At 39.4% G+C, this 17,255-nt stretch overlaps 2 protein-coding genes across 7 annotated transcripts in view; one reads left to right on the top strand and one right to left on the bottom strand.

Annotated features, from left to right (window-relative positions):
• The first annotated feature begins 552 nt into the window (after positions 1-552).
• cbx1a (chromobox homolog 1a (HP1 beta homolog Drosophila)) overlaps positions 553-17,255 on the top strand; it is a 37,146-nt gene continuing 20,443 nt past the window's right edge. Inside the window, exons 1-3 of one of the 6 annotated variants that reach the window (XM_067571231.1) lie at positions 553-761; positions 7,500-7,567; positions 7,873-8,290. In XM_067571231.1, the coding sequence (XP_067427332.1) occupies positions 7,894-8,290 (397 nt within the window). In that variant the 5' untranslated portion in view covers positions 553-761; positions 7,500-7,567; positions 7,873-7,893. Of the gene's footprint in view, positions 762-1,177; positions 1,363-2,171; positions 2,264-7,088; positions 7,242-7,291; positions 7,394-7,499; positions 7,568-7,872; positions 8,291-15,999; positions 16,116-16,370; positions 16,514-17,255 lie in introns of those variants that run through there. The other 5 variants (XM_067571232.1, XM_067571234.1, XM_067571233.1 and 2 more) reach the window with 5 other exon arrangements.
• On the bottom strand, positions 8,661-16,210 carry LOC137168241 (NACHT, LRR and PYD domains-containing protein 12-like). Its single transcript, XM_067570765.1, is given in 10 exon segments — positions 8,661-10,083; positions 11,852-11,898; positions 12,616-12,789; positions 12,893-13,066; positions 13,232-13,390; positions 13,802-13,975; positions 14,667-14,840; positions 14,956-15,944; positions 15,946-15,989; positions 16,207-16,210. Coding segments are annotated over 10 exon segments (2,469 nt in total). The 3' UTR covers positions 8,661-9,553.

Raw genomic sequence — 17,255 nt, 5'->3', positions numbered from 1 at the left:
TGGAAATCCCATTAGCCCTTTGTATTTAGTGCTAATTAGCAAATGTTAAGATGGGGGAAATGGTTATGCCCTGAGACATTATACCTTATAAACATCAGCATGTTAGCAGTATTATTGTGAGCATGTCTCTGAATAAGACTCTTCACAACAAGATGTTTTGAAAGCCAAAGGTCTTAAAAATTATGTTCTAGGATCAACATAAAACAAATATTAATCTAGATTCTAGTTCTAGATTGCTGACACTACATTATATGCAACCAGTAGTGAGGACATCAGGAGTGACACAGGACCACGTATAGACAGATGACACAAATGGGTAGGGGATAGGAGGGGTAGATTGAGAATAGTAGAATGGGTGAGGGGAGAGAAATACTCGCAATTCCTTGGCCCAGGCAAGATCCTGAATTCTCTAGCATGATCAACACTGAAGCAAAAAATAGAATATCATGATCGATTCTTAACATCTCTCTACTCAAGGAAGGACTTTGTATGTATGTATGAATGTCCTTCGCGTATCTCTTGAACCGTTCATCCAATCGACTCCACACTTGGCGGGTGTACGGCTGGGGACCTGTGCGGACTGACTCTACGGTGTTTTCATTTACGTACGCAGCAGCCCTTAAGGTGCAGCGTTTCAGTTGACTGCAGTTCGCTTTTCCTGCTGGATGCTGGTGGATACAATCAAATTACAACCAAACTCTTCTTCACTTCACTGAAGTCAATGACCACGACCGGATACAGGAACAGCACCCCAGCGTATGGTAAGTTTACCATACTAATTTACTTATCGCGGGCAAAATACCTCCGCTAATCAAATCCGTTCTCTATTTCCTTACCTTGGTGATTCGTTTGATTATTTTGCTGTGGCTGGCTCTGTTAGCATTAGCTCTGCTCCTCACTTGCAATTTTGTTTCATTAAACTCAAACACAATACAAACGCTAATTTTATTAAGTTTTAATACTTTTTCAGGCGACAAAGTAACTATATACATTCCCAATATATAGTCAGTTTATGCACACAACGCCTATTTGGAAATTTGTCCCGACGTGCTCACCAGTGTAACAGTTTGACTGGTCTTTAAATTAACTGGTGACGTCCGCGTGCCTGACAAAGATGTGTCCTGGGCGTGGCTTGTTAGGACCCATTGTGGACTAACCAGGAAATAAACAATCCCATTACTTCGTCTTTGGTCCTCATTGGGGAAATCGGAGTCTGGACTCGTGGATTAAAAAAGGAGCACTCGTGCGGGATTCGACACCTGGAGCTTTGATCGTTACAACTTTTCACATGTGATGACTTTTGATGCAAGAGGAGATAACAAACCGCGTGTCCATCTTGTTGTGACAACATGAAGAAACGCTGTACGATAATAAAACCTTAATGCTTCTAAAATCCTTAAGACCAGTGCTTGTGGTGTTCGTACGTTTATTCCACGTATTGGCAAACTAGCGTGTATTATCACTCCATCAAGCTATCAGTCGCTATCTCTCACTATCGCTGTCTAATCGCTGTCTTATCTCCTCACAAACCCACAAAGTTGTGACAAATTGACCAAACTTGTATAGACCATTCCACGCCCACACGATCGTTTTCTCCGTCTGTGCGTTTACAATTATCGGTCCCTACAACTTTCATGTCTAATATCGATGATTGAGTTTGCTTGATAGTACAGAAATTCGTTGTGATGAGAGATACAGTACATAGATGTATACAAACACTGTATATGTTTCTGGCCTTTAACATGAAACCTGATGCTTTACCTGTAGGCTGAACATTTCATAAAAAGACTTGACATCAGAGTAATAACGATATATGAGACAAACGTTAAGGCTGACAATAAGAACAATTTGTAAACTATTTATTGATATTTGCGGTGTTTTGAACAGGCATCGACACAGTCACTTACTCGACTGTGTTCGAGCCGAGTGTATGAGATACATGTAACGTTATGTTTCTCTTGTACGCTGTATTAAATAGTTCTCAAATCCGCTTGAAATCATATTAATCACGACATATGATACTCACAATAAGAACGGCTTATTGACGTTTGCAGTGTTTTGAACAGGCATCGACACAGTCCCACACTTTGTCAGTCCTCTCCTCTAGCGTCCTGTCGCCATCGCAACCACAACCTCACGCACGTGGATTTCGAGAGAAGCCAGGATCCTCCTAGTGGCGCTGGCAGCCTGTGGCAGTCTGTCGGCAGTTGAAAGACTTGCTGTCAACTGAGGGGACAAATTTCCTGGTTTGTTTTCACGACAGGTCAGCAGCACGTCTGTTTTAGGATGGTTGTTTCGAAACTATGTTCTATTTTGGGTTTTTTTTGTTTTGTTTTTTTAATAACTTTATTAACAACAAAAGCAATGTTATGAATATAATGTTTGCCCAAAAGACAGCAATTTCATCAAATTATCAACCTCATTGTTGTTAGACTCTACATTCAAAAAGAAGACCATACCATGTGTCAAGTGGCAAGGAAGTCTATGGAAGTTGGCATGTTTAACAGGTACCTACCTGAAATAATATTACAGGAGAGCAAGAACCTTAGTCCACCACATTGATCAAACACGTGATTGGGAATAAAAAACTAAGGGGAATTATTATGGACTAAACAGTATTTTAGCAAATTAATCTTAAATATACTGTTAATAGTTTGAAAATATAAAACATTAAAACCGTTTTCTGAATATTGTCTAATAAGGGTTTTCCTCCTTACATATTCTGTCTTATGTTTCCAAATAAATTTGAATAAGAGTGAGTAATTAGCTGCACATGTATTCCGATAAACATATAAAGTCAAAACTTGATACACCAATCTAGATAAACCTTCCGCCTTAGAAAGTAAAACACGACCCATAACGGAGAGGTCTCTTTGTAATCTACAGTTAAAAATGAATTTTGACCTTTCAACTTTTGGTGAAAAATTCTGAGAGATTCTTTCATCTGGAGATTTGTTTATAGTGATTCCCAAGCATTTGACAACTTTTTTTACCTTTTATACCATTTACTGAAAGGATATCAGAATCGTGTATAGTCATTATTTTACGCTGATCTTTGTTAATAGTGAGGCCAGATGCAATTGAAAACATTTTTAAGGCACCTGTAAAAATGGGTACTTGAAGCTCATTTTGAAGGAACAAACAGGTATCATCAGCCAGCTAGCTAATGGTTAGAGTATCGTTACCTATGTTAATACCCTCTATGTTCATGCAATTGACAGTAAACAAATTAAGAAATTCAGCAACAATTAAAAACAAAAACAGTGAGATAGGGCACTCTTGTCTAATCCCATGTTTGACATCAAAATGAGGAGAAGTGCCGTGTGCTAATGATACACAACTATTAATGTTAGTATAGATTGTACTTATGATATTCCTGAAGTTCCCTTCAAACCCAAATTATTGTAAAGCCTTGAAAATAAAATAGTGTTCAACGGTATCAAAAGCTTTGTAAAAGTCCAAAAAGTTACCAATTAATTCTGGGTAATCTACAATGTCCAAGACAAGACAGATAGCCTATTATTTGAAATGTGCCGACCTTTCATAAAACCTGAGTGCGTTGTAGAAATAATTTCCTCTAAACATAATTTTAATCTTTTACCATGCAGTGTAGCAAGTAAATTGTAGTCCAAATTAAGCAAGGTTATAGGTCACCAATTATCAAGATACAGAAGATCTTCGCTTTGTTTAGAAATAAGAGGTATTAAGCCTTGATTCATAGAAACAGTTAACTTATTATTTTTGGCACAATCAACAGACTTCCAATAATGTGTTTTAAATCCTCCCAAGAGGTTATATAAAATTTGTAAGGTAATCCATCTGGACTGGGACTTTTATTCTGTGGCATTTTTGTAATAATAGATTGTAGTTCTTCTAGTGTAGTTGGACTTTAACAGATTTCACAATTTTCTCTGGAGATTTTTGGGATAAATGACTTTACTTTAAAAAAAAAACATGACAAGCATGAGGGTCAAAGGAGGAAGTGTATAACTTGTGAAAAAAGTTATAGATAAACGAGGAAATGGCCTTTTCATTCTTAGAAAGACTGTTATCAATATATAATGCAGAAATGTTCTTTGCCTCATCACATTTTTTTCTCCAGATTAAAAAAGAAAGAAGAATGTCTTTCCCCATGTTCTAACTTATGAAAGCTCCTTTTGCTTTTGTATGGAAAAAAGGATCTAAATTTTTCCTTAATGAGTGTAACCTTTCTTTGTCTTCATTACTTGTTGGTATATTTAATATATCATTCAAATCTTTTATATCGTCAACATAAGCCTTGTTTTGATCGTTTCAAATACTGCTGCCCAAATCATATTGAGAGAATTTGACATTCATATTTAAATAACTCCCATTTTAACATTGTTGTAACTTCAGACATTGGCTGGAATTTAATAATAATTTGCCTAATACCTGAGCAATAAGCTGATTGTGGTAGAAAGGAAGAATTTAATTTCCAATATCCAGGTTTGTTGCAAAGAGTAGAATTTGAATTTGAGAAAGAAATATATATTCTAGCAAGGTCTGTCAAAGGAGTAGCAGTAATATTACATGTTTGAATAAAAGAGGTCAAATTATCAGAAATAAGCCACAATTCTAAAAAGGATTTTTGTGTTAAATCTGCTTCGTACCACGTAAAGAGGTGGATCATGAGGGTGTAAAATTATTAGAGTATCTATTAAGGATAGCCTACCACAAAAATCATATATAACAGGGTTAAAATTATCTGGAGCCTCATTAAAATCACTGCCAGTAATGATGGATGCTGAAGGACATCTGTTTCTTTATTGCAAAATTTTATAAGACAAAAATTGAAGGAGTGTAACCTTAGAGTTTCTTGCATTAAAACCATACATTCACCATATTTAAAATCCACCTGCCAGCATATGAAACATCTGTATACAAAACCTCCCATTAAATTTAGGGTGAAACAAAATTAAAACACCCCTTGAAAATATAGAACCATGAGAAAACATAGTTTTTCCTCCCCACTGATTACACCAAAATGCTTAATCTTTTGAAGAAGAATGCATTTCATGACATCCTTATCCTTATTTTGATCACTACAAAATAAAAATAAAGCTTTTCTTTTAGTTAGATCTCATACTCCCTGTACATTAAGAGAAAAACAAGACAAGACAAGACAAGACAAACAGTGCTACTCAAACAGTAGGTTTTGTTGTGAAAAAGGTTGAGAGAAATGCGCAAAACTTGAATTCAAAAGCCCAACTTTTACATTAAGCAATCAGTAAAGAAACTGACCAGAGAGAATAAGAGAAAACTGAATCACATTAGAAGAAGGTAAAAAGAAAATATATCTCCATAGATCGATACTTTACATAGATATTTTTTTATCAGTAAATGATAATGCAAATACTCCCAGGAATGTATGAACAAAGTTAAGATTTAAAGCTATCCCTCCATAAAAAGTAAAGACCAAAAATTATCCTCATGCCATCTTTCGTTTTCAGAAAAAGAAAGAAAATATGTAGCTTATTAGACAGCCTACATGCTTTAAAGTTAACTTTCCCCAAACAACTGCTTCTGCTTAATCATACAGTCACTTCATGTCAAGTCCTCTACAGAGACCTTCTTACCAGCAATGATAGCAAATAGACCACTGCTCTTTTGTTTTGTTTCCTCCACCAGTGGCCACAGCTTGGCTCATCCTTCACCTGCTGAGTTAAGTCCTCCAACATCTTTATTTTTTTCTGCTTGAGAATCTTAGAGTTTTTAACATCAGCCCAGGAGAAACATGGGAGAAAAGATCAGTTACAGTCATTTGAACATTTTCACCCTCACACTTGGGAACCCTGGAGATCTTCAAGTTCCAGGGCCTGGAATCCATGTCATTCATTTTTTCCATTAACTTCTTATTTTCAGTAGACAAAGTATTAATTTGCAGCTCCAAAGGATCCACTCCTTATGACAACCCCCTACCTTCTTCTCTGCAGCTTGCACAGAAAGAGTTGGATATTCTTCAAGTTTTGGAAAAACGGTCTCCTCTATGGATTCCAGTTTCTCCATAAATCAGCGCTGCGACTCAGAAATCTCATTAATTTCAGCAAGCAGCATTGGAGGGATCCTCATGGCGTTGTGCCTTTTTCAGTGGGATATTGCTATGAGAGTTTTAGACTTCTTCAATAGCCCCAGTATGCTGTTTGGCATAGTCACAAACCCAATGGAGATTTTCCATTGCCCCTTCCACTTACATTTTCTCCCCAGTAATGTTAATCGACATGTCAGCGGGGTGAGTTATTTTCTGAAGGTTGGGATACCAAGCTAGCAAGCAGACGATGGTTAGCCAATGGTTAACAGTGTTAGCTTGTTGTAGGCAAAGTCCGATAGAAAAAAATCGAGGAAAAAAAAGGTCAAGATGGGTCAAAGATTCAGAAACCAACCTCAACGCATTGTTCTTAACGAAAAGAAAAACTACTTACATAGTTCTTGTTCTTGGGCAAACAAATTCAAGCTTTGAACGAAAAAAGATTTGCCAGTGCAGAAAGCGTCTCACACTGGCACCATCTTGGCTCCTCCCGTCCCCTGTTTTACTTTTTTGTATTGTACTTGTTTATGTTATTTCTTCTGCCCAGGAGGTTATGATTTGCCTGCTTTGAAATAAAAAGGTACAAAAATACACTCTTTACTAATCCTCCGTTTTATTAATGTAAGAGTGAAATTGTTATGTACACTTAATTGCATAAACAAAGGTTTAAGCATAATTGAGCAAACATAAGGTTAGTAACATGTAGGTTACTTTATACATAAAAAATAAAATTCAGAAAAAAAGTTGACTTCACGTTGTTCTCACAATTTTATTTGACTGTGACAGCAGTAGCGTGACAACTGACATTGACATGGTGAAGTGGTATAAAATGAATATTAAAGCATTACATGAAAGAGTACTGTGTGTTCCGGTAGCCTACTGGTTAAGACACTTGCTGCCCAAATGTCAGCAGTTCGAATCCATCAATGGACTCTTGTTGCATCTCCCTCTGTTTTCTTGTCACATCTACGCGGTCCATGTAATAAAGGCATAAAATTTGTCCCCATCCTAATTTACAGCAAGTCTTTCAACTGCCGACAGACTGCCAAGGGCTGCCAGTGAGGTGCAACTAACTGCCACTGAGGTGCCATTACTTGCCAGTGTCACTGGGAGGATCCCAGCCTTGCAGTGGATTTCACCAGTTAGCCTAATTCAAACACGTCGGCCTGCATGATGAGTCGACGCAACTGAAAAAGTGTATTTCCCCAGTGTTTTGAAGCATAATCTGCACTGTTTATCATCTGTTTATAACGAAGGCCCACTTTCTCTAACTGGGAATGTTGGTTTTGTCAACCTTTTTCTAAGTAAAATATAACTATTAATAATCAAACTATTAACACTGTAAAAGTAAGTAAATGTAAAAGTCCTGCATTTGTTATTTTACTTAAAGTGAAGAGTTACAGGTTTTATCAGCTCAATGCACTTAACTTTACACATCTAATCTTTGTTGCAGACCACCTTTGCTGATTCTAGAGGGCTCTGTATGAAGTTGAAATTCTGAATAATTAGTATGGCTGTCTGGTAAGTGTTAACACATAAAATTTTCAACTGACCGTATGTAAGCAATTTGAAGTGTGATTATAACCATCAGTTTCATCTTCCACTGTGGAACATGGACAGTAGTGTGCATAAGGCTTGGGTGGTATCTATTTTTTAATACCTTCCTGACATTTCACTGGAGTATATGGTATATGACGGTATTTGTGTTTAAAAAAAAAAAAAAAAAAGAAAGAAATAAGATAAATATGCTGTGATACCACCCAAGCCTAGTGTGCTTTCAGAGTCAGAGTTTAACCACTGACTGTGACATCTAATTTTTGTTGCAGACAACCTTTACTGATGCTAATATGCCTAAAGATAGTCGTGCCAAGCGGAAGCGGATGCGGGAGGCAAAGCGCCGTGCACGTGCAGCTGAGTCAGACGAAGCACGAGCTGCACGCCTGGCAAGCAATGCTGCACGCAATGCTAAAAGGAGAGCAGAGGAACCACCAGAGATACGAGCGGAGCGCCTGGCAAGCAATGCTACGCGCATTGCTAAAAAGAGGGCAGAGGAGCGCTGGGAGCGTGACCTTCAACATCACACACGCATGCAAGAGGAGTACTACCTTGCGCAGCTAGCAGAGCGCCGGGCAAGGGATGCCGTACGCTATCAGCAAGTGCTGGCACGACTGGACCAAGTGCACCATTACAATCGCAACCTCGCACGATATGATGATCCTAACTTCTTCCAAGAGGAGCTTCAAGGTAATTACATCTCAAAATTGAGGCCTGACTGGTTTAGTACCTCTTAGGCTTGATGTTGTTAGCAATGGCAACAAGATATGGCTTGATCTGTGCATGCAAGTTTTCTGGGCCAATAAGAACCCCCTCAGAACTGGATTAAAGGAAATTTATAAAAGTCTCTCACATTTTCTTGACATCTAGGCCCAACCAGACAGGACAGATGAGAGAGGTTACTGGGTTTTATGAGGAGAATACTGTCCTTGTAACAATGAAATGCAACACTGTGTGCATTGGGGGTGTGCCCGAATACAAATATGTTATTCAGCAAAGCACAAATAGTTGTTTTTTCACAAACATTTATTTCATACAAATATTTTTAAAATTATTTGTTTTCGGGAAGAAAAAAAACATGTCAAATACCAGTTTTTAGGTTGGTTACACCACTATCTCAGTCTCTCTCCTCTGCTCCGCTGTTACATCTATCAGCATGTCTCAACGAGGGGAGTCACATCCACCTGCGACATGACACACATTTCCTTATTTGGACATCACCCCCAGAGTTGGGGGTGTTCCCCAGAGATAAAGCTGAACCACTGACACAAGCAAGGTGCTTTCAAGGGACTCTCCATAACCTGTTGTTCCCATTCTCCTTTCCACAAAGTTAGGTTGTAAAAAATAGGCCATAAATGAAAGGTGCAAAGCATTAATCACCTTTGAAGTTCTTCTCTACATGTTATATGCTGTGCTGTCTCTGAGTTATGGGTGTATAAATAAGTAGAGGTCTGTCTGTACATTTGCAGTGCATGTGGTATTAGCTCAGTACTCAGCGCAGTCATCTATGATCTGGGAGACTTGAGTTTGAGATCGGCTGTGGGGACCTCCTTCATAAGATAATTTATTCACGAACACTTATTTCAGCACTTTAATATCCTAAAATTAAAAGTGTAATAAAAACAAAAAATGGATTTTTACACCTATTTCCATTTTATTTGAATACAAATACAAATATAAATAATTTTCCTGCCACAACAAAAATAGATACAAATACAAATACTGGGCTCTCTGCACATCCTTGGTCTGCGTATGGTGTGATTGAGAGAACCCAGAGGCACTCAACATGTTATGGAGGCTTAAGGGGAGACACTGTCAATGACTGAAACCAAAAGACGATCTAAAAATTCACTATCTCAAGTAGCTATAATGAAGTTTTACTCATTTCATTTAGTCATTTTTCAATTTTTACAACTAGTTTTCATAGCTTTTGTCTGCACCAGTTTCTAGTCACTAATGAGTGCACAATAATGCAAAGGAAGAAGTCCCCCAAACCCTGAATGCAGGGTAGAGTGGTTCAGTGAAAGTGGATTGGAAGGTGTGGAGGTGGATCAGTGTGTCAGAGGAGACTCTGTAGAAGGACAGAGTGCCAGCAGGCCAGTCCAGATACACTGCTACTCTGTTGGGACCATGGAAGGAAGTTGTAGATGCGACTGTGCCCTTCCCGTTGTGCCAAGCAGTGCTCTTGTTGCAGGCTAAACACCAGGACTTGTCATTCCAACCAAGCAGAGAGCCATCCTCCCGTCCTTGCCTGCAGATCCCTCTATATGTCACTCCAACAAAAGCTGGTCCTCTCCACTCCACCTCCCAGTAACAGCGCCCCGTCAGGCCATTTGTACATAGAACCTGACGTCTATTTTCAAACCTCTCTGGGTGATCAGGATATGGCTGCTCCTTTGTTGCTACTGTCATCTGTTTGTTGTCTTGAGACAGGAGGAACATCTTGTGTGCTGTGTTTGGGTCCAGTGTGAGTTCACAGGCATCTGGCAGGAGAAAAAAGACACTGTCTCAAGTTTAAGTGGACCTTAAACTGGAAATTAGAGACTAATTATTTTAGTTGTTCCATTTGAAATGACAAGAGATTTTATTGGGGCTAAGGAGGATTATTTTCAGGATCACGTTTTCCTTGGATTTTGAACATTTGATTTCTTTTCTCCCCGCCCGAGGTGACAATAGAGTTAAAAACTAATTTGTGCCAAGAGGTAAGGGATGGATAAGATTCACTGTAAGATGCTGAAAGCTCTTTTTCAGGCTGTCAAAGCCAACATACTTCTTAAAAGCTGCATGGAAATCAGGGACAGCAGTATCTATGGCTGGCAGGCATATGTGGTGGCTGCCATTTCTTAACAAGCCAAAAACTTGCAGCCATGCTAGTGGCTCTGTGCACTGAAGCACACTGATAAATGCTAACGTCAGCATTCTAACATTCTCACACTGATATATAGCTGGTATGATGTTTACCATAGGCATCATTTGTGCCAGTCCATCTGCTACGTAGATGCTGAGATATTTGACTGGATGAGTGAAATATTTGACCTGTTGGTGGTGGTAGATGAGAAGTCATTAACTCATTAATGACCAAAGCCAATGAGATTCACCCCTGGACTCCATGGATATATGTATCACATTTCATGGCAATCTGTCCAAAAGTTGCCCAAATAATTCACTAAATCATTATGTATTGCTTGCATCATCATAAAATGGGGGCACTATATATAAAAGGCACTACACTGTATACCTAATATGGATGCTGCAGGGGTACAGAGGTGAGAGGCCTATGCTGCATGCCTTCGGCCGCTGAACTCTACATCAAACTACAATCTCAACCAGTGCTCAGTGGCTAAATTGCTCATACCCATGTTTCATACCCATATATAAAAATGGAATTATTCTTTGGTTTGAACACAGGCCTGGTGGTGTGGTCATCACTGAAATTCTAATCCTGAAAATCTGAAAATAGATTAGGTAACAAATAAAGTGCAGCTAAGGTTTTGAAAAATCCTCAGGCTTGTATCTTTGTTTTGCTCTCCTGGCTTTAACAGGATATAACGTGTGCTAATGAGTTTGAGGAGTCATCTTCTAAGTATGAGGCAATAGATCCGTGCTACAAAAAGCTAGATTGTTCCTATCAATTTGGGAATGAGTTCCTACCCCACACAAAGCAGTCTCAGTAGTATTGGATTGGTTGCCATGAAATTTGCTACCAAGTGGCACAACATTTTAAACAGGCATTCATGGTTTCCAGATGATGTATCTTGATGGCTTTGGTAACTTTTGACTTTTTTCCACCATGCTGACATTTGTGGTTTTGAGTGAAATTGGATAGAATGCCCCTCAGGATGAACTGAAACAATATTTGGTTTAAATAACTGCAACACTAATGAGGTTCCCATCAGCCCTTTGTAGTCAGTGCTTATTAGCAAATGTTAAGATGGGGGAAATGGTTATACCCTGAAATGTTATACCTTCTAAACATCAGCTTGTTAGCATTATATTGTGAGCATGTCTCTGAATATTAACAAGATTCTTAATCAACAAGATGTAAGCCAAAGGCCTTAAATGTTCTAGGATCAACATAAAACAAATGTAAATCTTCAAGTTATAGATGGCTGATGATACATTATATGCAACCAGTAGTGAGGACATCAGGACTGTGCATAGAAAGGCCACGCAACAGATGGAACAAATGGGTAGAGGATGGGAAGGGTAGAGTGAGGATAGTAGAATAGGTGAGGGGGGAGAAGAACTCACATTTCCTTGGCCCAGGCAAGATCCTGAATTCTCCAGCATGATCAACACTGAAGCAAAAAAAAACAGCAACTTGAACCAGCTCTCCTTTAAACACAAGCTTGCTCATGTATTTGCTATTGGTTCAAAGCCAGGGAAAAGATGGTTCTGAATATAATTCTCAAATTGCAACTTCAGACAAGAGCCCCTTTCTTACAGCCTGTTCAAGGCAGGAATGCTGTACCTTTATTCCGCCTCACTGTTCTGTATAAAGGGTATGGACACAGAATGGGGGGGCAGAGTTGCTCCGCCAGTAAGCTGGGTAGTCACAGAGCCACATCGACTGTGTGTATAAAAGGTACAGCTGACTTGGTGGGAAAAGGAGCTGAAGCTGTTGTGTTACACGTCGCACCTCTGAATCCAGAATGCTGGCATGCTATGTAAAATCATACATTATACATGATAGCAAGCTTTTTGCCCCACCTCATGTGGCCATTCAGAACAGGTAGGCAAAACTTTATCCTTTAGGCATGGTCAAATGATACTATGTACAAACTAGTTCATTTCAAGCACAATCATTCTTTGAAGCACACAGGAAGTGCTTCAACTCTGAGAAGAGTAAAGCAATGAATGTTAACAATAAATGAGACTAACACAATCACAGCTAACATTTGCTTCCACTAGAAATCAACCACTGTTGACCATGAACTGAGGATCTCCAAAACTGAGCAACTTATTGTGTTACCAGGAAGCTCTGTAGAGGGAATCAGCGAAAGAACTGTTTATACCTGAGAGTATCCAGTCTCGACCGCGGATCCTCCTGACCAGCAGAGAGCAGGCTCACCCCCAGGTTTCCTGGATGATTGTAGCTCAGGTCCAGCTCTCTCAGATGGGAGGGGTTGGAGCTCAAAGCTGAGGCCAGAGAAGCCCAGCCTTCCTCTTTGACCAGACAGCCTGATAACCTGCAGAGAGCACATGAAAAAAAGTCCATGGACTTCATCACTTTCATGCTGGAATTCTGATAAGATTATTGCTATGTAGAAGCAAAGGTTCAGGAATACTGACCCAAGTGTTTCCAGTCTACAGTGTGGACTTTGCAACCCAGCACAGAGCAGCTTCACTCCTGAATCTTGCAGGTCATTGTTACTCAGGTCCAGCTCTCTCAGACTGGAGGACTTGAAAATGAGAACCTTGGCCAGAGCTTCACAGCCTCTCTGCGACAGGTTACACAAACTGAGCCTGAAGAATAATTAGTAAGAATTCTTTTGCTTGAAATTGGTTTTCCTCAACCTGATAGCATTTGGCTTGAGTTATGACATTTTAACAAGATTATTATTCATCTTCAGAGATGTAATGGAAACAGAAACATAGTAACAAAAACTGTATTAAATAAAGTGAAGTGACCTTAGAGTTTCCAGTCTACAGTGAGGACTCTCCAGTCCAGCACAGAGCAATTTCACTCCTGAATCTTGCAGGTTGTTGTTACTGAGATCCAGCTGTCTCAGACTGGAGGAGTGGCACCCATTGTGACAGCATGCCTCTGTTAGCTCACAGTATCTTCGTCTAAGAGAAAAATTGGCAATTAAAAAAACACCTAATAGAAATGCTATATGCATACTACATAGAAAAAGTATAGCAAATGTACTGTAGAGCAATAACTGTTCTATTATATAGCATGTAACATTGTTATGAAACTACAATGGTTTGATTCAGGCATGTGGTTTCATAACTATATACACCATTTCTACAAAAGTAAGTACATCCTGCAGGTTAAAATCAATTAAAAACAAAAACACAATATTATTAATCATAGTGCTGCATTGGCATTGAATGCCTGGTACATCTACATTGCTAATCAAATTATAACCCTCCTACATTTTAGCATTTTCGTTAAATCCTGATAATGCACGCATTTATAAAGCCAACTAAGTAAGTGTAAATTATTAATGAATAAATAATAATAATATACTGTACGATGTATAGAATTGTGGAGAACTTTGTTGGAGAGGCCTTGGTCCCTTTTTTATATATGGCATCTTTTGTTTTGGGTTGTCACTCAGGTCCAGCTCTCTCAGATGGCAGGAGTTGAAGCTTAGGGCTGAGGCCAGAGAAATACACCCTTCCTCTGTGACCAGACAGCTTGACAACCTGCAGGTGGCAGTGTATCATTAATGCTTGTCTATTTTCTTCTTAGCTCTGAAGTTGGATGATACCCCTAATTTTTTTCTGACTCTTTTGCTTTGATGTCCATTGTTTATCAAGAACATGTTTCAAATTTGTAATTTTACACCAAAGAGCAAGGTCACATTACTTTGTTAATTAAATGACATTGCACTGTAATCTTACAAAATACATATACAAAACTGGATGTACTGTATAAAATTGATGAGAGTACAGAAGCTATCATTAGGAGATCTCATGAGATTTTTTTCCAGAGGCAAAACTGCATAACATACATACAACATAATTTTCTCTGGATAGCACAAGTAACACTTTCTTTTTGTGTAAGTTGAATTATTATGGGGAGCAATCAATTTAGGCAATCATGTATTGGCCTAAACAGAGTGCTTTAATTGCAGTATTTGCAGTAGTGAATTTATTGTCCACATGTAAGTTAGAGAAACAACTGAATGCAAAATTTCAATTACATAAAGCCATTGTGTGTAGGATTTGAATTATTTCTGACTTTGATGCCTCTTATTGGTAGTATCAAAAAACAACAGTCATGTAAAGCACTTCAGGGGAGTGGATAAAATACTGTAGTAAACAGAACAAGGCTTGACGTTCTGTAAATTGATATAATCCTGCACATCTTTTGACTAGACTCAGGAATACTGACCTGAGAGTTTCCAGTCTACAGTTTGGACTTTCCAATCCAGCACAGAGCAGCTTCACTCCTGAATCCTGAAGGTTGTTGTTACCTAAATTCAGCTCTCTCAGACTGGAGGACTGCGAGCTGAGAACCACGGCCAGAGCTTCACAAGACAGGTGTGAGAGCTCACAATGGTTGAGTCTGTTTTTAGAATTAGAGAGAGTGGGATAGGAAATTCCACAAAATAATGTTGGTGCATAAAGTATTACAAATATAATTCATGCATGTGTTTAAATAATTTAAAACAAGTTCTTACAGTGCAGTTGTTGAGATTTTGACCAATGGCAGCATTCTCATAAGAACCTCCTCTGATTTGGAGTATTTTTTCAAGTCAAACACATCCAAGTCTTTTTCAGAGGACAGTAACACATAGACCAGGGCTGACCACTGAGCAGGAGAGAGATGGGCTGTGGAGACGCTTCCTGTTCTCAGGTAATGTTGGATCTCCGCTACTAGAGAATAGTCCTTCAGTTCATTCAGACAGTGGAATAGATTGATGCATCTGTCTGGTGAGGGATTCTCCCTGATCTTCTTTTTGATGTACTGCACTATTTTCTGGTTGGTCTCTGTGCTGCCTCTTGTCTGTTTCAGCAGGCCTTGTAAGAGATCCTGATTTGACTTCAATGAAAGGCCCAGGAGGAAGCGAAGGAACAGGTCTAGGTGTCCATTCGGACTCTGCAAGGCTTCATCCACAGCTTTCATACAGATCTCTGTTGCAGATGCCTTTCTGAGAACCATCTGCAGATGTTGGAGAAGTGTTTGCGGTGCAGCCATCACATTCTTGCTGTCATTAAAGAGTGACAGGACCACAAAAACAGCTGCCAAAAACTCATGAATGCTCAGATGTACAAAGCAAAACACCTTGTTCTCATTCAGCCCATCCTCTTCTTTAAAGAGCTGTGTGAACACCCCTGAGTACACAGATGCTTTGCTTAAATGAATGCCACTGTTCTTCAAGTCTGTCTCATAAAAGATTAGATTGCCTTTCTCCAACTGGTGGAAAGCCAGCTTTGCAAGTGACTTGATGATCTTGATGTGTTCATTTGTGTCATACTTTAGTGCAGTCTGTTTGATCTGAAACACCAGGAATTTCGTATACATCTCAGTCAGAGTTTGAGGAATTTCCTTTCTCTCATCCTCCTCTAACATTTGCTCCAGAACTGAAGCAGTGATCCAGCAGAAGACCGGGATGTGGCACATGATGTAGAGGCTTTGTGATGTCTTGATGTGGGAGATGATTCTGTTGACGATTTGCTCATCTCTGAATCTCTTCCTGAAGTACTCCTCCTTCTGTAGGTCAGTGAACCCTCTGACCTCTGTCATAATGTCAATAAAGTCAAGAGGGATCTGACTGGCCGCTGCCGGTCGAGTGGTTATCCAGAGGCGAGCAGAAGGAAGCAGTTCCCCCTTGATGAGGTATGCCAGCAATTCATTCACCAACAGTGGTTCATCAACAGAACATTCTTCCTTGTCACTGAAGTTGAGCTGAAGGCGGCTTTCATCCAGCCCATCAAGGACAAACAGAAGTTTGAATTTACTTTTGTCATAGTTGGTGTTTCCTGAAGCCTGTAGTTTTGTGAAGATGTAATTAAGAGCTTCCTCTGTGATATCTCTAGTTTCCCTAATACATTTGTGAATGAACTCTGCAAAACAAAACCTTCTCCCCTTCAGTAAATTCAGCTGGCGGAAGGTGAAGGGGAATGTGAGATGCACATCTTGATTGGCTCCTCCTTCAGCCCAGTCCAGGATGAACTTGTGCACCAGGAATGTTTTGCCGATTCCTGCAATCCCACTGGTCAGGACTGTTCTTACTGGTATGTTTTCTCCAGAGGGGTGTTTGAAAATGTCATTGTGCTGAATTGATCTCTCAGTTCTTTCTGGCTTTCTTGATGTCATCTCAATGTGCCTGACTTCATGCTGCCTGTTGACATCCATATCATTCCCATCTATGATGTATAGCTCTGTGTAGATAGCGTCCAGGAGTTTCTTATCCTTTTGCTTTGACAACCCCTCTGGTATACACATGAACTTGTTCTGGAGGTTTGACTGGAGCATGCATTGGTATGATGTGATGGGTCGTGGAGGCTTTGGTCTTTGCACCAACAAATCTGTATCAGATTTGTTGGTGTTAGAAGTCACATTCTTCAATCTAGCAGAAATTCTTAGGGATTCACATTTCCTTGGTCCTATAAAATACATTTACACACTATTAATTTGATGGAGATGGAGAAAATATGTTTGCTGCCTACATTATGCTCACTGGCATCATATGTCCAAAACAGTCATGGCAGTGTGACATCCTCATGCTGCAGTGAAGTCATAGGGAGGAGGTCAGGGTGGGTGATTGGGTGTACAAAACACAGGACCGGGGTTGATGTACTGTGTCCATGTTTTTATACTTAAGGATACCAAAACACTTGGATAAGGTTAGGGAAAGATTGTGGTTTGGCAATATACTGATTTTTTTTCACTTCAAGTTAGTTAAAATCGAGCCATCTTTCTCTATATTTAACCAAAACCACAGTTTTTCCAACCTAACCCAAGTTCTTTGAATGA

Source organism: Thunnus thynnus, chromosome 17 (assembly GCF_963924715.1).
Source record: "Thunnus thynnus chromosome 17, fThuThy2.1, whole genome shotgun sequence".
Lineage (NCBI taxonomy): Eukaryota > Metazoa > Chordata > Actinopteri > Scombriformes > Scombridae > Thunnus > Thunnus thynnus.
This window is presented reverse-complemented; position numbering and strand designations above follow the sequence as displayed.